Source organism: Strongylocentrotus purpuratus, unplaced genomic scaffold (assembly GCF_000002235.5).
Source record: "Strongylocentrotus purpuratus isolate Spur 01 unplaced genomic scaffold, Spur_5.0 spur5_scaffold_16, whole genome shotgun sequence".
NCBI classification, from domain to species: Eukaryota; Metazoa; Echinodermata; class Echinoidea; order Camarodonta; family Strongylocentrotidae; genus Strongylocentrotus; species Strongylocentrotus purpuratus.
The window spans coordinates 991,558-1,013,435 of NW_022145601.1; the positions used below are offsets into that span (position 1 = coordinate 991,558).

At 37.8% G+C, this 21,878-nt stretch overlaps 1 protein-coding gene across 1 annotated transcript; it reads right to left on the bottom strand.

The window, feature by feature from the left end:
• Positions 1–669: 669 nt before the first annotated feature.
• On the bottom strand, positions 670–19,178 carry LOC577384 (phospholipid scramblase 1). The gene is made up of 10 exons (XM_030986510.1): positions 18,968–19,178; positions 11,717–11,817; positions 11,007–11,157; positions 10,168–10,245; positions 8,790–8,866; positions 6,348–6,478; positions 5,505–5,625; positions 4,509–4,611; positions 2,933–2,991; positions 670–2,084 (listed from the first exon to the last, which is right to left on the bottom strand). Exons 2-10 carry the CDS (start codon positions 11,741–11,743, stop codon positions 2,043–2,045), a joined length of 789 nt encoding a protein of 262 aa, XP_030842370.1. The 5' UTR covers positions 11,744–11,817; positions 18,968–19,178; the 3' UTR covers positions 670–2,042.
• Between the last annotated feature and the right edge of the window lie 2,700 nt (positions 19,179–21,878).

Consider the following 21,878-nt stretch of genomic DNA (forward strand, 5'->3'; position numbering starts at 1 on the left):
CTTTAAAGTAATCATTATGATTTGAATATGAGGGAAATTTCACATATTAACCAAAAACACATGTATCGTTAATTACTCATTTATGTTTGTTGATTTTATTTCCGTATATTAAAATCAGATAAAATACATACAAAGTAATCATACAGTGAAAAGGGACCGTATACGGAAGGTAGCCCATTTTCAACTGCAACTATATTGTTGCTGCTGGTCTTCCATGGGGCCAGTTTATGCAATGTACAAAATATACATAATATTAGAAATGACCAGAAAAAAATAATTACAAATTATCAGTCAAAAACATAATATAAATACAAAAAGAAAAAAGGAAATAATAACTATAATACATAATATATATACATACATAAAAAGGTGTTTAAAGGGCTATCAAGGAAACCGTAGGGAAATTTGAGACAACATCAACCGGTGGTATGTGGCTGATCCCAAATTCTTTAAGGGGGGGGGGTTATATTAAACTTAGTATTAAAAATCTATGACAAGCACGAAAATGGCTACCATTTAGAGCGATACACGCGTGTATAATCAAGTATAGGCAGATTTTTGCATGGATGTCGCATGCCCCCTGTTGCTCCCTATCCTCCCCCCCCCCCCCCCGAGATGCTACCTGTTGTATTTCCGAGAGAGGTTGTACGCACACGTACGCTCGAGACATAATAGAATTGATCGCTTTATAATTGGATGGCTGTACTTTAGCATTTCAATCAAACTATGGCAACATCACTATCACATATTTCCTAACATTTGTTTGTCAAATAAAAACTTTCAAGGAGATATTTATCACACACAGTCCATGATAAAGTACTTTCAAATAAACGAGCTTATACTTTCGTGTAAATCAGAACTACTCATTCAACTAATCTTATATTTTTATAAATATCACAGTTAAATATAAATATAGAATTCAATTATACATTCCTTAATTCACTTCTGAAAAATATATGTCATTTGTGGTGTACAAGAAAAACTGAAAAATAACAAGATTTTGCAGACATTTTTTATCATTAATTAAGATTTTTATATCAAATTGTCGTCAACTGGCATGGGTTCTATTAATCAATGTGTCTTTGATAAGAAAACAATCACTTAATGAGAAAAGGGGCTTTAAAAAAATAAAATTTCCACTTCCATTTCCTGGGGGCACAATGCAGATCGTAAATCATGATGCAATAACATTCACATCTTATGGAGTAACCATTTATAAACCCGGGTAAAGAGAAACAGCGTATATGTCAATGCGTGTTCCAATTCAAAAATAACAGTGTTACATCAGTGCTCCAACTTATGACCTTGTACATTTCGTCACATGCTCAAAATCACTCGAGTACGGTCCTTCTATTATCATATAATATAATAGGGACTTTTAGATTTGCGTGGACTGATACGTGTGACGTCCATTCAAGGCAGTGCATTAAAGGGACGTCGATCGTAGCAATCCACATTGTCTTCGTGCGAATCTATAAGTCCCTCATAACATCATAAGCAAACGATATCTCCTTAACACATCAAACTTATAAACTGTTCTTTACCAATTTCTTTGATTAATAAATATACAATTGAATACATTGTTTGAATTTTAATACAGTTAAACCTGCTTTAGTGACCACATGTATAGAAAGGCCACCTGTCTACAAAGACCACATTTTGTGTTCCCCTTGAAAATGGTTTCTCATTGAAACATGTACTAAAGGAACCCGTACATAAAGACTCTCTGCCTATAAAGACCACTTTCTTGTCTCCCTTGGGTGGTCTTTATAGACAGGTTGCACTGTACTAATTCGGAACTATTTAAAACCTACGCTCATTTGATTATTCTTTCTTTTGAAAGCATAAGAAGACGATTACCCAAAGAGTTTTTTCTTGCCGTTGAGTTCTGACACATCTTAGTCCATTAATATTGGAATGATTGTTATATCATAACAGGTTACAATATTTGCTATTCCCGGGCTGAAAAGTTCTAGAGCCCATGTTTGTTAGGTGATGCTGATATGACGTCAACAACTTTAGCTGAACGCTCTTTATATGATTTAGCTGGTGTTGTTGTCGTTTTCTTCAAAGTACATGAAATCCTGTTTAAATGAAAAACAGAGAATAATAAATACATAAATGGGTTATTACATTATTCATCTTTTTATTCGATTTTCCTTTTAGTTCGTTAATGGCAGAGTCGTCGAATTGAGGTACAATTAGTTTGTTGAACCCTATAATCATGGGATCATCTGGCGAATTATGTCAATGTACCAGTTCGATCGTGTTATTAATTACGCAAATCAAGCATTTGAAGACAATCAAGACAGTCATATATAATCGGGAGCGCCAGGAGTGTCAAGTCTGACAGACAAGTCATGTGCGCTATACAAGAACCCACTATTATTATTATTATTATATCAGTAATTCAACGCAATTTTAACATTGTTCATTTTACATCCATACTTCTGACAATGTCACCTTCACAGTGGTTCACCAAAGACCGCGCCAGTCGATGGCGCTGGCTTACGTCGGGCAAATCACGTCTCCTAGGCAACAAGTATTATTAACACTATATCCCGCTCGTTTTCTGTATTATAATAAATAATTTTGTGCTGAAGTAATATATATGCATTGCACAGAGTTTCGACGACCTGAGCAATATACTGATTTACTACAATATTCAAAATGTTGCAAACTTTTTAAGCTAGGTTGTTCTTGACAACTAGAAAGCTTGCCCGAGACTTGCCTGTCATAGCAACAAACAATATATATATGCAGACTGGATTCCGAGTATTGTAGTTCATTCATTAACAATAGGTGAATGGAATAACTCGTCACTAGGTTCCCAGGAAAGAAACATCCATCAATTTGAATATGTTAGTAAACCGGTCTATTGGTAATAGCTTAGACAATAGATCAAAATGAAATACATAATAGATCGACTTACAATAAGGAACACTACTCCAAGCATGACTGCTTTCATCTTCACGTCAAGGTCCATCGGAACTGAATGGGTTAGATAAGAAAGAACATGTACCTTAAAGGGATCGTTTAACAATGTTAAATGTGAGATACACGGCCCTACGTGTTTTCAGTGTTTGTGATATGGTGTAATATTGAAGCCCTAAAAAATTGCGCTTCAAAATGATCAAGAAGTGCCTGAAAAAGTAAAATTCTTTGAGTGACCGGTTTTTACCATACTCGTTTTCCCCAATAGATTGTAGTGTTATGAAAACCGTTTGGCAAACGGTTTTCAAAATGTGTAATTTCAATCATAAACATCTTGATAATCAGACATGCAATCGGCTTGTAAAAGTCATGGGGTTCCTGACTGACCCAAAGGTTTATAATTTTCATTGCAGCATGAGCTAAATCCAGAATTTTGTTTCAGATTCTGAGACAAAGTGACCGGATCCCTTTAAAGGTACTATGTCCCATTTGCAGGCCTAAAAAAAAAAATGAAAAAGTTAAATTCCAACTGCATTTGAAAGATATGCTAATTTAGAACTTCCCTAAAAAAGGTGGGGCTTTAAAATGTCTTCAAGTGGGAAAATAACGACCATTAGTTGTCAAATCGACTTTAGGGCTATAGAGCCCAAAAGTAATAGTCTTGATTTTCAGACAATTGTACTGAATGGTCATACGTTTTATGCTGCGTAAAGATTCAATCAGTTTAATCTTGGCCATCACAAGAAGTGGGTTATTGATGTAGACAAATGCACATGCACCCTTTACAACTCTTTTCATGTATGTTATTACCAAAGAAGAAAAAAGCCAGTCAGTCACTCAATAGTGTCTGACAGTGAAGTCTAGCAATTAAACGGGTTTCCTTGCATAATTTGAATATGAGGACACTGCTAACGTTTAAATTTCACAGATAGGATATACATGACATATTCATAATTCCTGCAAAGTGCTACAGCATTTGAGGTTGGCTGCAAAAGGGACATAGTACCTTTAAGCGCACATTGGCTTATAAACAGTTTATCAACAGAGGGCGGAATTCTCTCCATGTCCCTGTAGATCGTAGTCTGTCATGATTGTCCTAGCGTGATTGTGGGGGCTTTGATACCTTTCCCCTTCCCCCTTCTTTTTCTATGTTTTCTTTACCTTCAAATATGACTTGAACGTCAGTTTTATCGTAGGCTAGATACGCCATTGATTTTCTTTAATCATTCTAAAATCTGAGTTTTTGGATGCTAAACAATTCTCCATGAATGTATTCTGATCAATATAGGATACATGGTGCAATTTATATCTACATCACCATGCAAGCCGATACTTATAAGCAGCATCTAAAATGTAGGATACTTAAAATTGATTTTTTTTCTTTTTCTTATCTGTCTGTAAATACATGTATTACTATTTTAATTTATTAATTTTGTACATGTCTGTCGGGGACCCCACTGGAAATAAGCTCTCGAGCTTTCGTGGATTATCCTGTTTAAGTTGACTTTAGTTTTTGATCTGTTATTGTTGAATGATGGAAGCTTGGCGAATAAAAACCAATCAATCAAACTTACATGACACTCCAAAGTTATCAGCCTTAGTGTAGAGCTCCTTGACAAAGCCGCTCCACTGCTTACTGATCTTACCAACCTCACTCGTCATACTAGCATCCCAAACCTAGAGGAGAGAAAAAAATAAAATGAATAATTAGTCCAATCTAATCCAATCCAATCCAAAAGAGATTTGATATAGCGCCTTTTCCTTGCGGTTTCAAAGCGCTGCACCCACCGCTCCACAATGTTTGGGCCGCTTATTAAAAAAAAAGTTAATCACTTCTCAGAGATCAGTTAATTAATTGGACTAATAATTTAATAATAAAGTAATTTTTAGCAGTGGTTAACAGATGAGGCCGTCTGCAATGCAGTAGGTAGTAGGCTTCCACAGTTTTGCAGCAAGCTCGAATGTAAATGAACATGATAGAAATTTAATCAAAGATATCTGACATTATAAGAGAATATATAACTCATCTGTTACCTGAAAAAAGAGAGAAAATAAATCACGATTAGAAAGCAATAATTTAGTCAGGAATATGTAGTCCGACATTTGAATTACTGTTTGAACTGGCGCCCTCAGTTCTTTATGAGATATTGATGATTTGTTTTTGTAGAGTCCGTTATATTGTATTTCTTTCCCAATATTCGCTATAAAATGCTAGAAGCATGTCGAAAAGGTCTAAGTTTATAATAATTAAACAATGAATTTTCAAGGGGAACGATATCTCTAAGAATCAAATATGATTGAAACAAACATGTTTCTTTGTGAAGTTTCTGTTTAATCGTTGCTACGTATCTTCCATTGGCAGTCTATCGAGTAAAGCATAGAAATTACACGTCAAAAGATAATACAATCATTATGAAGGTTTACTCTCTGTTTCAAAAGATTTGTTTCTAACCACATCCTCCCGGGCCAGGCCAGATAAGATGACATCTTGATATACAATAATACGTGGGATAGTTTATGAGTAAATCGGATCGGAATTTGTTACCCTTTACAATTGTTTAGAGGATTACCTTAAATTCTTGATCACAGGTACAACACGCTCCCTGACAGATACAGCATGGGCCTCGAACCTTGAGTACACAACTCCGTGATGCATCCAATATATTGTAGTTGGGATACCAACCACTCTGCCTGTAAAGTAGAATATGGTATAAAATTCTTTTTAAGACCAGTTGATGTGTCGTAGTCGATTGGTTTGAAGAAAAAAAACCTAGTTCAATGGTCAATTGTTATTTCACCGTCAAATACACAGGGTAAGATTTAAAAATATATATTTCGGTTCTTCTGCCGGTGTCCGACTATAAGTATGTTCCAACCACTCACTGCTAAAATAAAAGCAAATTTGGGAAACTCGCTGTCCCAATAAAAAGTTATTCAGGTACCGTGGTACCGAACATTAAAAATGTTGGTATTTTGAAGGAAAACAATTTGGGAGTGAAGCCTTTTGTAATTACTGTAGTTTCCTTTTGATACCAATGCGTTTTTGTTTATATATCTACTCGGTTAAACACAATCATCTCTTGCAGGCGCGTACGCAGGAGGGGGGGGGGGGGGTTGGGGGTTAACCCCCCTTTGGTAATTTCATGTATGTAAACCCCCCTTAAAAAAATCTAACCCCCCCCCCCCCCCCCGCTTATTCAGCGGCCGGCTGAGTCGTTGCGAAATTTTCGGACCGATTTATAAATGTTAAACCCCCCCCCCCCCCCCCTTTAAAAAATCCTGCGTACGCGCCTGATCTCTTGTAATGTGTAACGTTTATTTTTCGTTAGCGTTTTGTACCTGCTCTATAAAAAGGCGCTATAAGTATTATATTATCAGGTCCATGAAGTACAGAAGAACCTTAGATCACTTACGCTTGCCTGACATATCCCATGACTTGACCCACGGGCGCTTCAACAGTGATCTCCATACCACAGCAATCAATATTAGCACACCAGCAGCACCCTGCGCAACACTTAAACTCTCGAGTTACTCTCATCACTTCCTGAAAGAACAAAACAAAGATTTATATAAATAATTAATAATAATGATAATAATATTGGATTCTTATAAAGCGCACGTATCGACCTTGCAAAGGTCCTCAAGGCGCTCAAACATTACCCGGCTATGCTAGGCTACCGATTTCGACTCTCACAGCATTTAAGGAATAATTATATTATTGTGTCTCCCCGACATCAATGCGAGCTCTTCACAATAATAATAACAATATTATGGGTTAATATAGCACGTAATGCACCAATGATGTCTCCAAGCGCTTTACATAATATTTACCCCGGTCATCCGATTAAGGCTTGCCCGCAAACAATCTATGCACGTTCTCCACTCCCTGGGGAGCATTCTAACCATGCGCCATTTCACAACATACAATGACTTTCGCATCCTACCCGGGTACCCATTAAATACCTGGGTGGAGAGTGGCAAAAGTGGATGAATGTCTTGCCAAAGGATGTTACTGTAGGGCTGGGATTCGAACCCTCAACCCTCAGATTGAGAGTTGAGTGAATGAATCACCAAAGGTTCCACTCGTATAATGGTGCATGTTATTATGAACATAGCGCATCCCCAAACAAAATTTATGATGTTGAAAATCATTATTATTAGTCATCACTGGCCCCATATTTTGAGATTCAGTTCTATCGGCGGCGGCCCGGAATAGAGGATGGACAGTGGGAACTCCTCGGTAGGTTCCGCATTAAATTAAAACACGTATTCCCCCGTCACATTTGATTATCTGTCGCCGTTGTTTTTGTAGCGCAAGTAGCTATTCGCAAAACTGTCGTTCAATGGGGAGGGCCCCCTCCCTCTTTCCCTTTCCCCCCAACTTAAGGAGGTCCAGACCTCTATATTCCCGAGAAACGCAATTATGAAACAGGCGTTCCATATACATGTACAAACGCGTAGGCAGATCAAAGGGGTAGAAATAGCCACCCCTATTCAGAAACAAAAAAACACATGAAAAACAACCCTTTCACCTTTCATAATTGCGTTTCTCGGGAATATAGGATGATTGGTTGGCAAGCAGTGTCCGGGCGACACTGCTTGGGCGACACTGCTTGCCAACCAATCATCTTATTATAATTACAAATCAACCGTTTGCATTGTTTAATGTCAATGAAGCTAACATGATTGATCACGGATGCATTAGATCGAACTATAATTACCTGTCTACCATTCTCTATCAACATTACCATTGAACAAACACCGAAATGAGTTGCATGTCTGGCCCTTTCTGACGTCACATAGCAATCAACATTTTGTCTTCATATCGATCTGATATCGATTCGTATGATTCAAGACTTCCTTGTTATCGGGATGACCATCATAATCGGTAGCAGACGCTTGTCGTGTCAATATCTACCCTTTTTTGTTCTCGAAATTATCATGCCGATATAAAAGGGAGGCCTTGAGAAAGTATTGATGAAAATCACTATCTTCATGAAATTAGAAGGATACAACCCTAAACCATAACCCTTCATTCCTGATTTATGCTCCATAGAATTCGATTAATAATATTCAATAAACAACAATCAATCGTAGATCTATATCTACTTCGTCTAATATCGTACATCATTCATCATAGACACATTCGTTCGTTCGTGTCTCCTTAGATCAAGATTTATGTATCTTGATTTTTGGAGTAGTTGCTACAACCAGCCGTGTCAGACACGTTGCCCCGGGGTGCGAGATAGGACTCTTGAAGCGTGCCCCCACTTAACACAATTATACAATAACAATTAACATTACATTTAATTAAAAGAATGAAGCGATTAATATTACTCTCATGTTACGGGGAAAAATATATTATGAATCTATTGATTTGGTCGATCCAGGTTGATAGCACAAACACGGCACTACTGGACAGAGATCCTAGTAATTACAGAGCTTGACACATTAGTGAAGGGGATTCCCTACCTCATTAGTTCTGCGATTTTTCTCAAACGCTCACACCTGTCCACCGTACGGTACACCTTCAAGCATGTCGAGCTCATAAAATCAACTTTAATAATATATATATTAATTACAGCATAGGGTATCGGTGTAGGAACGGGGCGGGGAGAGGTTTTGGGGCAGGTGCCCCCATCAAATGGCGAAAAAAGAAAATAGAGAGAAAAGTGGTAGAGGGGGGGGGGGGGATCGTAAAGGGACGACAATAAATCCGCTTTTTCATCCGTATCGAAGTAATAGCTTTGTTAATTTGCGATGAATCCACAGATTAAAGGTGGTGCGCCCGCCTACCCAATCATACCCTAACCAATATCTGCACACTGATTTATTACTTGTGAGTTATTACTTACCTGATTAGCATTATCAAGAACATGCATCACAAAACCTCTCGTATTCCCGCAGCACTGTCTCTGACACGTCTCCGATTCTGAGAGTGAAGTGAAATGATTGAAATTAATAATGATGAAATTAACAAGAAGAATGTCCGTGGTGTGACGTTTTTACTTCTATGTGACATTTCTATTTTTCATTAAATACGGAACTACATGCTGATGTGAATGTATTTGAGAGAAAGCGAGGAAAAATATGTTTAAAGAAACATAAAATTGTCTATAGGTCATTGATAGATTAGGTTGGTTACTTCAAATAATGGGGTAGATCTATAGGGTTATTTCCCCGGGAGAGGGGGCTCAAGAATGCTGGATGTAAGACAGTCATCCACCCCCCCCCCCTCCGCCCCGCCCTCCCCCGTAACTGGTACCCCTTCTGTGACACAGGTTTCATTTGCATGCACTTTCTGCATGCGTTGTGCACAGTTCTGCGGTCATTTTTTTTTTTTATAAACAGACATTTCTTTTGATAATGTGGATAAGCGTTGGAGCTACTATTTCATCACTTGTCAGTGATACACATTAATTCTCATCATGATTATACCCCATAATCTCTGGAAACAAGCAATGAGAACCTCCCTTCAAACATCAAAAAAGTGATTCGTCATTTCACTCCTGCATTTCTTTTTAACATGCCTAGACATAATTCAAATGCTTCCCTTTCAAACGAGGCACTCGACAACTATCACGTGTCCATATCTGTGATGGATTGGAGTTAATTAGGCGTTGCGTCAACAAAATTTCTTTTTAATTTTAAGTACTGGATAGATCGACGGTAAAGCACTTACGATCAGATGAACACAAATATCAAACAGTAACCATAGTTACCGATCTAAGCCCTTCGCGTTGATGTTCTGCTAAGTAATCAGTGCATGGCCAGATTTATATTTGAACGGGGTAGTTAAACTATAATTATGCTAATGCATTTTATGTATCAAGGAACCAACAATTAATGACAGAGTAGTTCAGTGCAATATCAGACTACACTGTACAATTGCCTGAGGAACCATCAGCTATAATTATAAATCATTATTTTAACTGCACACTACACTATGTTGATCTTGTATATAATTCATATGTTTAATTTTACTTGTTTTGTAAATAATATATATGTATTTTGAAATGGAACAATAAAGTCCCTCTGAAGAGGTAAAGAGAAACGGAAAGCACATGCACAGATAATCAATTTGATAAGGTACAATTTGGAATAAAAAATACACGGGTATAGAACGATATTCTCTCATTAACCAGTTAATTGTCTATTTGTCTTTTCTCAGAGTTCAGCAATAAATATTTGATTATAACAAGAATAAAGTTTGTTGTATAAGGGAACTCTTACCTTCCATTGCGAAGTAGATTTGTTGACCAAGACTATTTTTAACCTGATACCGGTTACACGTCTCCCAACTTGTAAAAACTGAAATAAAAGAAAAGTTATAAACATGTAAGATGTACGATATACCCCCATGCAAGAGTCTTGCCTTTCAATTATACCAAGAGTGTGGCTCAAAATGTTTTGTGGTTCGAGTCTCAGTCACGGCACCAATGTCGTTTGGCAAGGATCTAACAAGTAGGTCCATGGTTCTAACCTACAATGTATTGCTATTCTCAACATAGGAGATTGGCACTTGCATGCTTGGTGGGAAGTACATTCCTTAAGTTTTCAGCACATCAAGGTATTCTAGCTAAGGCTGGGGTAATACTAGTGATAAGTGGGTGCCTAGATCATCCCATGGGATGGATACACAGATGTATGTGCTAGATATTGATCTACATTTGCCACTCTCCACCCTGGTGTAGTAAATGTTTACCCTGATCATGAGAGCAACCTGACCAAAAGATGTCTTTGTTCGAGAAACGCATGCGCACTATCCCTCAACTATAGAGGTGTTGTGGTCTAGTGGATAAGTCGTTAGACTGTGGATCACAGGGTTCGCGGTTCGTCACCCGACACGGCAATAATGTCCTTTAGCAAGATATTAATCTAAATTTGCCACTCTCCACCCAGGTAGGATACCGGTAGGAAAGAATTCATTAAATGCTGTGAGCGCCGAAATCGGCTGCCTAGCAGATCCGGGTAATAGTTGAGCACCATGCATGGTGAATATTATGTGCACTATATAAAATTATATCCAATATAATTATCATTATTAACTACAAAGTGCTAAGATTACAAACCTTCGAAGAATTCCACCTGTTGGTGAACGAGTATCTGGTCTACGTTAGTGAGGTATTCGAGACCAGGAGGGCATTCTGGCCCCACCCTATCCGGAGCAGGCATCCACTGGACCTGGGGTGCTTGCAGATGACTGCCAGGCTGCATCGTCATCTGCAGAAATTAAGAAAATATAAAGTTGGGTTTTATAAAGTACTTTAAAAATATTGTTTTATGTGGAAAAATACCATAGTATCAATGTCGCATTGAAGAGAGTGTACTTCGTTCCAAAAAATTACTACGCTAAAATAGTTTAGATATTTGTATCAAATGTTAGATGTCACGTGTAAATGTAATGATATCAATGTGTAGGTAGTGTACTCTGTTCTAGACTGGTAACATTTGAAAAAAAGGCGCTGGTAGTCGTTTTTCTTTCTTCTTATTCTTTTTCTGCATACGAGAAATATATTTTCTACAAAAGCAACTTATTATAAACATAGATTATTAACATTCATGAAAACATGTCACTGAGTAGAATGAAGAAAAGTATTTCAGTTCCTATCTATATCAAACATCAAACTAAAACTTTCGAAAACAGCGTCCGATTGCATCATACTGCGAGATCGGAAAAAAGAAAGACATTTCCATTCCAAGTCCGAATTGGTGATGCATAAATGCTTATATCAGTAAAGATATTAAAGAAATTTAAATAAGAAATAATTATATCACTTACCGGCATTGAATTCGGCTGAACCGACATCTTGAACTGCTGTAGAGCTTGGCGGTGTTAAGAAGAATCTCTACTTTCAATGAGACGAGTAAAGAGCAATAAATCTGGAATAAATAATAAATACAATCATGTAAATCATTCTGACGTCTATTTTTGTACTGAAATGTATTGCTTCTTATATCTCGCATACTGTATTCAAGCGTTAGATAATACTTAGCATAATGTTTCTCGACAGAGAAAGAGAGAGAGAGAGAGAGAGAGAGAGAGAGAGAGAGAGAGAGAGAGGTGCAGACAGAAATAGAAATAGGGAGGGGAGTGGGGTACAGTGAAAGACGGAGGCAGAGAGAAAGTGAGAGGAAGAGAGAGAGAGAAAAGAGAGAGAGAGAGAGAGAGAGGAAGAGAGAGAGAGAGAGAGAGAGAGAGAGAAAGAGAGAGAGAGAGAGAGAGGGAGAGAGGGGGGGGGGGGAAGGGGCTCATTTTAGGCCAATAACATGTGTGTTGTACTCCCTGCACACAGCTTACGTAAAGAAGATAAAACGTAGTGTAATGAGAATGAAATCTGCGTAATCATCTCCCATTTTATCTTATGACGAAAGCATTTTTCCGCGAACAGAATTAGTGTCATATTAACAGCACCATGTAAATTACATCGTCCGAACAATGTATATTAATCTAAGCACTTATCTAATCAAAGCTGCCATAGTCATTGAGTACTTGGGACATGAAGGAACAAAAGGATTTTTAGTCCATGCTTGTATAATAAGCAATTTGCAAATTCTTTGTATATAGTCAAGGTACAAGAAAAGCCATCAGATCTCCTTCCATTATCTGTCTCCTTTATCCCTCCATCTCTCTATCTCTCTCTTTCTCTCTCCCCTCTCTCTCTCTCTCTCTCTCTCTCCCTCTTTCTCTCTCCCTCTCTCTCTTAATCTTGATCTCTCCTTCTCTTTATTCAAAGTCAACCAGAAACACATTGGTTGTATAGGGCCCTCCTCGCAAACGGAAAAATATTTTTAAAATTAAAATTCATTATCCCTTTATAATGTAAGACGTCTCTCCTAGACATCTTTATGTATGATAATTCCTAATCCTACGTTTTACAATTTTCGATCAATTGCTAAAATGTTAAGATCAATAATTTTACAACAATTGAGCCTTAAATTACATACGAAGAGAACTAAAATCTGGTAATGACATGCAATGATTGGAGGAGGTTCATTAGATGCTTCATTAACACTCCACCTATACCATAATCAAGTATCTGTGATAATTGCTCCGCTGCCCAATTTGTGAACTTCTCATGTTCAACTCGGCTGGCTGCAAATGATGTTTGTTCGGTACAGCTTTCCATCGAAGCATCCCGTTGATTCGGGCAACCATGGTAACGGTGTCAATGCTATTTTATTCTTCCGCCAAATTCTCGTCAGCAAATAAAGAGTGAGAGTAAAGTGGGTTTAATTAGTGGGTGCCCGGCGCTGGGTTGGACTAGAATACAAAGGTGAACGTAACCCCGAACTGGTCTTTTTAACATAATACATATCATGGATATAAGCTATGTTGTGTTCTAAAATTCAACAACTTTGTTGGTTTTGTGTTACTGGTACAGGCCAATAATGTGAAATTGGGGCCTTGTCACTTGTCATGGGCTGACCCAAAGACTGATTTGTTTTGATTTGTTTTATTTTTTTTTGGTCTACGATATCATGTCAAAAGCCCAGCTTGTTATCATGTAATATGATGACTATGATCTCTCTTTCACGACAGCAATACGATATTCCCCCTTGCATTTCCTCATGATCTAAGGCATCCCTTTGCTGGTGTGTTTATGCATATATTTATTCACTTGCTTGCTAGGCCAGGGGTAGGCATACATGTATCTCCATAAAATTTTCTGAACATGCTGGCTCTAAATAATGCATGTAATTATTTAGAGCCAGCATGTTCAGAAAAATATAATTTTGGTTCAAATACATTTTAAAGCGCATTTCATTCGAGGGCCATTTGGATAATTAGGTAGGTGGATTGTCGGATTTGACGTGCAATGCGATACCAGGCGATCCATTACTTTGTATCTGCCATGGTTGCTAACAGCATGGAAAGTGCTAATTTGGCCTTACTTTTGAGGATTGACCATTATGAATTAAACATGACGTTAGATTTTTTATTTGAGTTTGATATTGAAATCTATATTTCATGATGGCGATAAGCGACTTGCCAATATCGTAATGGGCCTGACTCATGTAAGCCCTCTCTTCTGGGCATGACAAAGCAACCTTTCCTCCCTTTTCCGAGGCATCATTCTCCTATAAAATTCCATTATTCCACGGATCTATCTTTTCATGTTTGTCCATGTATTCAGTTTGGTCTACTGAGTATTGGTGTAACCTAGGGGCAACAAGAATTGACCCCCCCCCCCCTAGTTATAGGGTAATTGGGGGGGGGGGGTCTGGGAAAATCTAACTTTCTATCATGCGGTGCATTCGCTTGCATGGATGCCTGGATAGGCTATGTTTATCCTGCTTAAATGTATTCTACGCGTGCCACTAATGGACCCTACCGAATTTACAATGACATTTATACCACATCATAATCATCAAAAGCTTACATTTCAACCAAAACAGAGTACATAGGTTGGAGTGAACATAAAGTGAGGAGGGAAAACGGGAGAACGCTAGTATTTAAAATTATAAAACTGTCTCCCCTACATCGCTGCCAAGCAATTAATCGGGCATTGAGAACTGATTAATCATTACGCTGAAAGTCCGATACACTCAAACTCGAACGGGTAAAAATTGATCAGATTGCTTTTTAAAGAGTAGCTTTTACTCAAATTGACCATGATGATAATTATAGTGTCCTGTTTTGTAATATCATAATTGCGTCCAATCTTCAACATTGACTTTCATTTTATTTGATTTCAAAATATATGCATTAATTTGGCTTGAGTGCTAGGATGGGGTAATAATATTATGCTTGTTTGTTTTTATACGGACATTTATTCTGAAGAATCAAATCACCCCCATTATGTATGAATTCATTAACGAAAAGAAATAAACCTTGCATTAATTATGTGCTGCATGAACATCAAGCTGCTATAAATGTCCTCATGGTGAATACTTTATTTGTTTGTTTATGACGTCAATATACAGAGTAAGTTTAGACTCCAAGAAACAAACCCTATACATTGTCAAAACAAACAAGACCATAATGAATTGAGAGAATGTCTGGTATTATATTGCTCACGACGAATTATCGACGGCCATTGTTGATTGTAGACCACTTTCTCTTTGACGTCATGATTCGACAAGAAGTATAAAGGGGATCGAGTGTTACCTTGTTCATAAACAGAGTAGCCTACCTATATTATAAGTGTCTAGGGGTCTTTCACAAGATTGTAAGTCGAACTTTAAAAAAAACTCTAAGTTGGACTTAAACATTATGGAGAGCCATTAATGTGTAACCTTAAAATGAAATATATTCAAAAGCAAAAATTGAAGTAGACTTTTCATAAATTCCACATGAAGAACATGAAATCTCCTTGATAATAGAAAATATAAATGGTTTGAATCAAAATGTTATATCTTTTAAAAAACATTTTATTGTCTGGTATTATATTGCTCACGAAGAATTATCGACGGCCATTATTGATTGTAGACCGCTTGCTCTTTGACATAATAATGCGAACAGAAATATAAAGGGGATCAGAGTGGTCGTTCACACCTGTAAGTTTGTAGTTCAGACAGGCATTATGGTAGGTTCCCACTGCCGATCAAACCAACCCGACCGAGCCCAATCAAGCCCGATCACCCATATTTCCCCGACCAATCCCGACCCCATGCCTAAACACAAGCTCTTCCCGACCGCTATCACGACTCCCGCACGACGTATAGACGACCACAACTTCGATCTCTTCTCGATCATTCCGATCTACATACAATCCCAACGCGATCCTTACTAGACCAACTAGACGTACACACGATCTCTACACAATCTCGGCCCGAGCAGATCGACCTGTTCGAACAGGGATCCAAGCTGACTCGTGAATTGAGTGGTTGCACAAAATATTATCGTCAGCTGATAGTACAGTACTCATTTTTGATCAGCGTTCAGTTCATCTTAGACACTCAAGAGATGTAAATCGAACAGTTACATTTGTGGGCAGTGGCGGATCCAGGGAAGGGGTATGGGCCCGGGGGCCCGGCCCCCTGGCAACAAAAACAAAGAATGTGTGCTAAAGAAAGCAACAACAAAAAAGTGTTACTTCCCCCCTCCCCCCAAGCCACTGAATGAAATATCTGACAACGTAATTTTCCAATTTCCGGCCCCCCCCCCCAAAAAAAGCCTCATATGACCGTGATTAAATGCCTTAAAACTCATAAGCTTTCGGGGACTCTGCCCCCTGGATTTCACCTAGGGCCGAAGTCAGGCACCTGGATGCTCACCTGACGGTAATTTAATGCTTAAAATCCGTGACGCCAATTAGTGGCCTGCCAGTTTCACAAATAAGGTATAAAAATAAGCTCATCTGACGATAATTTAAGGTATAAAACCCCTGAGCTTCTGGGGGCTCCGCCCTCTGGACCCAACACCAATTTATGTCCTGCCAGTGTCACAAATAAGGTATAAAATAAGCTCATCTGACCGTAATTTATGGCAACAAACCCCTGAGCTTCAGGGGGCTCCTCCCCCTGGACTCCACCCTAATTCGTGACATGCCAGCGTCACAAATAATGTATGAAAATATGATCATCTGACGATAATTAAATGCCTATTCCCCCTGAGGTTCTGGGGGCTTGACCCCCGCCGAGAAACGTTCAGCGGGGACTGCATGTAAGAGTAGGGTGATTGGGATTTTTTTTTGTCTACCCCCCCCCCCCCAAAAAAAAAAAAAAAAAAAAAAAAAATGTTTTTGCCACTGCCGATGTTATTACGTACTAATATTTGGCTCGCATAATTTCAAATTTGCCCCCCCCCCTAAGAAATCCTGGATCCGCGCCTGCGTGTCGCTGTCACATGTTACTACCAATTCTATAAGCGATTAACTTAACTAGTATCAATATACCGGTACGTATTGTGTCCTTGGTTGAGTTGCGATCAGAAACATCGAGAGCGGTCGAGAAGTGCTCGGGATGTAATCGAGAATCAGTCGAGAAGTGAGCGAGTTCGGTCGAGTAACTGTTTAGGGCAGACATGCTCCGATTGCGAAGCGGTTGAGTTGTTAATCGAGTTGATCGGGAACCAATCGTGTAGAAGTTGTGTATACATCGAGATGATCGGGTAGTGATCGGCGGAAAAAATCCACCCCGATCAAACTAGACCTCTATACGATCGACTCCCGATCAGCTCGACCTCTACTCGACCAATACACGATCGCTGTACGATCGCTTGCCTTCTCGACCCCTACACGATATTTTTTGACATGCCAAAGATTGTCGTGTAGGAAGCCAGATCGATACCGATCAAGGTAGACCGACCCCGATCAAGGTAGACCGACCCTGATTGCCCTTGCCGAACGAGCCCGACCAGGCCAAAATAGCTTGATCGGGCTTGGTCGGGTTGGTTTGATCGGCAGTGGGAACCTACCATTACCACATATAAAGTGGATATACCTGCACAAACATTGTATTATTAACCTTCTGAAGTAGCGTGTCATGAGTCCACCAACTGGGGTGGGGTGGGGGCGGGGGAGGGGAACTGGAACGATTGGGAGGCGGCACCAGTCTTACTCGAAAAATGAAATGCGAATTTATGAAGCTACTGATTAGGGTAGGGTGCGTGACGTGGTCCAGTCGTATATTCCCTTTCTCTCTTTTCTCGCTTTGTCTTTCTTCAAATCGTTATCCATCTCCCCGTTCCCTATATAGCTTTGCCACGGATTTTCTATAATAATTATATAGTCCAAAACACATCTCAAGTAAAAAGAAAAATATATTCGGAAGTAAATTGTCGATAAAAGTCTTATTTTTTATAACGCAGTAAATTATTTTGGTTTCTCTTCCTGCTTTCATACATTTCAAAGTCAGAATGGATATTTCAACAATCATATATTTACTTTCATTCTTTTATGATTATTTTGATGATTCTTTGATGATTTTATAAATAATTTTATCCAAATATTTATTTTACCAATCTTCTAATTTTCAAATTTTGATAAAAGTCATATAGCCTACTGGTGTTTGTTTTTTCTTTCTAAAACAAATGTGTTATCAAACTTTTAATGAATTATGCATTTCATTATCACATCTTAAAGCCTGGCTTAGATTACATTAACACTTTACCAGAAACCCTTTGACTACATCTTAGTACTCTTCAGCCAATGACGCTCAACAAAAAAAGAAGAAAAAAATGTTACATAACTTCTAACCTGTAAGGTCATTGAGATATCGACCCGACCCGACTTTTGCAAAGAACTACACTGTTGCCCATGAAGTTGGAATAGGCCTAATAATTTCTTACCTCGTTTTGTATGATATGATAATGATTGTAACAACATGATTTTTCTTGATAGATGAAGTTTATATATATCAGAACTTTAGCTATCACGAATAAACTATTTTATTACAATCATTTCAAGAAGAGAGTACGAACAAATTATTCCAACTTTATTGGCAACAGTGTATATTACTTCAAATAACCAGCATAATAATGACGTAACTTGTACATTGAAAGTGATTATCTTACAGTAAAACTGACACCTTCGTAACCTTTGTTAAGTAAGTATTTGCGGGTGGAGTTGATTCTTAGAGATGGAAACGGGATATCTTGATCTAGTTTACTTTCATATATACATTAAAAGTAATAGAGGGTATTTTATCTCATTTTTGGCCTCATTTTCCGAAGGAGCATTGCGTGAAGTTTGGAAATAAAGTTCGTCAAAGTCTCAATTCAGGTTACCGGGTAGAATATATTCAAATTTGTAAGTTGCATGATCAACAATTAAAAAATTTGTTCCAAAAAATGTTATATTCCCCAAAAGAGATTAGTACTAATATTTTGATGCAAATACTTTCACTCGTGACATTTTGGTGAATGAAAAACAAAACCTTACCAAAAATGTTTTTAAAAAATAGACAAAGAATACCGCGTATGTAATTCAAAGTGTCGGACAGTGTCCATTTATCATGTCAAAACTCTTTCAATTAAAGAAGGAAGATCGTACATAAGAGATTTATTCGCCTCTGTTTAATGGAAAGAAAATAAAATACCGAAAAAGTAGCGATACTTCATGCAAAAAACAGACAAGTAGTCACTCACCAATCTCTTTGTTGAGCTTGTATAAAATCGTAATTTCTGCGGCGGGCGCCAAATCAGTGATAATTATACAGGACGATACAATTCTTCAGACGCCACTGACAATCATAAATGTGGGTGGTAGTTGAATCATTATCGTCACGTATATCAGTTATATCCGATGTAAAACCACTATATTTTGGGTGGTACCGTGTGTGCGTGCGTGCGGGAACCCTGAATACTAATAGAAAGCTGCAATGTTTGTCGCCTGTTACCGAAACAATGCTGAGGAGAAAGGGGAAACATTGATTACCCTCTCTCTCTCACTACTGCCTGGGGCGTGGTCAGACTGGTATCGATGGGAGCTTGAGAGGGGTGTATCTACAGGTGTCCGTGTTGATGCAAATAGGTGGGGAACACTATATGGGGAAGTCATCTCGACTAATGGGGGGGGGGGGGTGAGGACGGTGGACTAGATTTTGCAATATCGATTAATAGAGCGGAAATGCAGTCGTGCTTGTCTCCGATTTATCGCATTTTAATTCGTTTGCGTTCTTAATTTATTTAAGTTATTTATTAATTTATTTCTTCACGTATTATCATTTGAGGATGGCGCAGTTAACACTAACAGCCAATTGATTAATTCTAGGCATCTGAACAAAAAAGAAAACTATTCCAATCTGCTCATGAAAATAAGGACATTAAATTTCGGTAATTACATTGGGGGGAGGGGGGAGGAATAAACCCTCTCACACCCCCTCACCGATTTCCTTCTCCTGCCAACCTGGCCAATGGCAGACAGAGGATAATCACTAGCACATGTGACTATCTGACAAGCAACAAAAAAAGTCCTCAATTTTTTGCCCAGGAGAATGTTCGTTACATGTTCGAAAGGGGCAAGTACCCCTGTGCCCCACCCCTCCCTGACTGTGAGATGACAGTACATCTATTTATTACGCCCTGTCGTTTCTATGATCAGTAGACCGTCATAAAAACTCTCCAATGTAACGCGTCCCATCGCAGGCTAGACGCACTGAACCGAGCTAGCTGGGATAATGGACCGTTTATGACGTCATGACAAACTAGCCTTTTATGTTTGCTATTTGCTTTTTAGATTGTATACGTGCTTGACAAATAGTGACTAGGAGAAAAGAGCGAGAGTGAATGGATAGCAACAATAGAGAGATGGGAGTGAGGGAGAGAGAGAGAGAGGGGTGTTGTACTACAGTAGATCAGAGGGGAAGAGGGGAGAAAGAAGAGAACTAACAACTAAAGTCTCGTCAATTTTCATTTATTTTGGTATATCATAAGACTTTTGCCAGCTCCAACCTCTCCCCCCCCCCTATTTCTCATCTCTTCTCCTGTGTGTGTGTGTGTGTGTGTCTGTCTGTCTCTCCCTCTCCCCCTCTCTCTATCTCATGCTCTCTCTCTCTTGAACCCAACCTCTCTCTTCTTCCCTATGTAACTCTTATTTTGGAAGATTGTGGTCAGGATTAAAATACAAGTGGCATTTTTACATGTCTATGTTGCAATTAATTGTCTACAATTTTCAAGTGAATACATATATTGAATTTCTTTCTTTATAGCCATAATGACATATTCCACACACACATAGCTTTGCAAATATGCAACAACAAAAAACAAAAAAAAATCATCATTGCATTTACTTTTGATTTATCATTGTTTTTATTCACCATATAACAGCAACATAATGTCTGACTGAATAAAAACAGTTGGAAATAGTAAGTGAGGTAACCTTTATATCTACGAGTTTAAATCACGGATTTGATTCTGATAAAAAAAAAAAGAATACAAAGAGAACAATCAACATGCATCAAATGCAATAAAAATAGATCTTCTGTGTACATTAAAATTTTGAATAAAATAAACATGCCCTTTCTGCTTTCTCGTAATAATACTATGTAGAAATATTGAATGCTGATACATGTACATGTACATTGTACTATGTTTTTTTTTTATACTGCAAAGTACAAGATGAAATGACCACCTGTATTCTGTTTTTAAAAAGCACCAAATAAAAATCACTGAATAATTCTAGCTATCTATAAAGCTATAAACTAAAATTGGCTACAGAGAAAGAGAACAGAGTCAGTCAGGAATACAATTTGTTTAGATAAAAAGTGCAGGCTGACAAGCCAGAGAACTTCCAGGGACTACTCCTGAAGCAATTAATATCCTTATACCACTAACATATAATTTGTCTTCCTCACACAACTTGTAATCTTTAGATAGGCTACATAGCCCTTTGAAGATTACCAAAATAAGAACAACAGAGGTTGAAAGCTTATACATGTATATCTATATTATAATTAGTATCATAATAGTACCATTTCGGTGAAAAAAAATCACCCAAAACAATTGATGAAAATGAATTTCTACTGAAGAACACACTAAATATTTGTGCTTGTGTATAATAATGAAAAAGTGATTTATACAAAATTCACCATAATACAATAATTATCAAATATATTTATAAACTCTCATCTGACAAATGTTTCTTTTGAATAAAACTACATAAATCAGTTGATTTGTATTTTTGTCCTACAAATATAGGAATACCTCTGGTCCGGTTGGGCACAGGATCATAATTCATTATGGGACATTAAAAGTTGCAATCAAATGCAATCTAGCTCTGTAAAAAAATACAATTTAATGTTTTACCTCATGATTCAATATAATTACTTCATTGCTATCTAAACATAGTTTGCGGATGGTATAAAACTTCACATTATATGTTCAGGGGGTGTTTCACAAAGATCCTAAGTCGAACTTAACTCCAAGTTGGACTTAAAAATTATGGAGAGCCATTTGTAGCCTTAAAATAAAATATATTCAAAAGCAAAAAATAAAGTATTCTAGACTTTTTATAAATTCCACATCAAGAACATGAAATTTTCCTTGATAATATGATTTG

Coding starts and splice junctions, on each gene's coding strand:
- LOC577384 (XM_030986510.1), bottom strand. CDS start 11,743: ATGTCGGTTCAGCCGAATTCAATGCCG. Junction 8,867..10,167: donor AATCTACTTCGCAATGGAAG/GTAAGAGTTCCC, acceptor CTTCACTCTCAG/AATCGGAGACGTGTCAGAGA. Junction 6,479..8,789: donor TTCTTGATAATGCTAATCAG/GTAAGTAATAAC, acceptor TTGTTCTTTCAG/GAAGTGATGAGAGTAACTCG.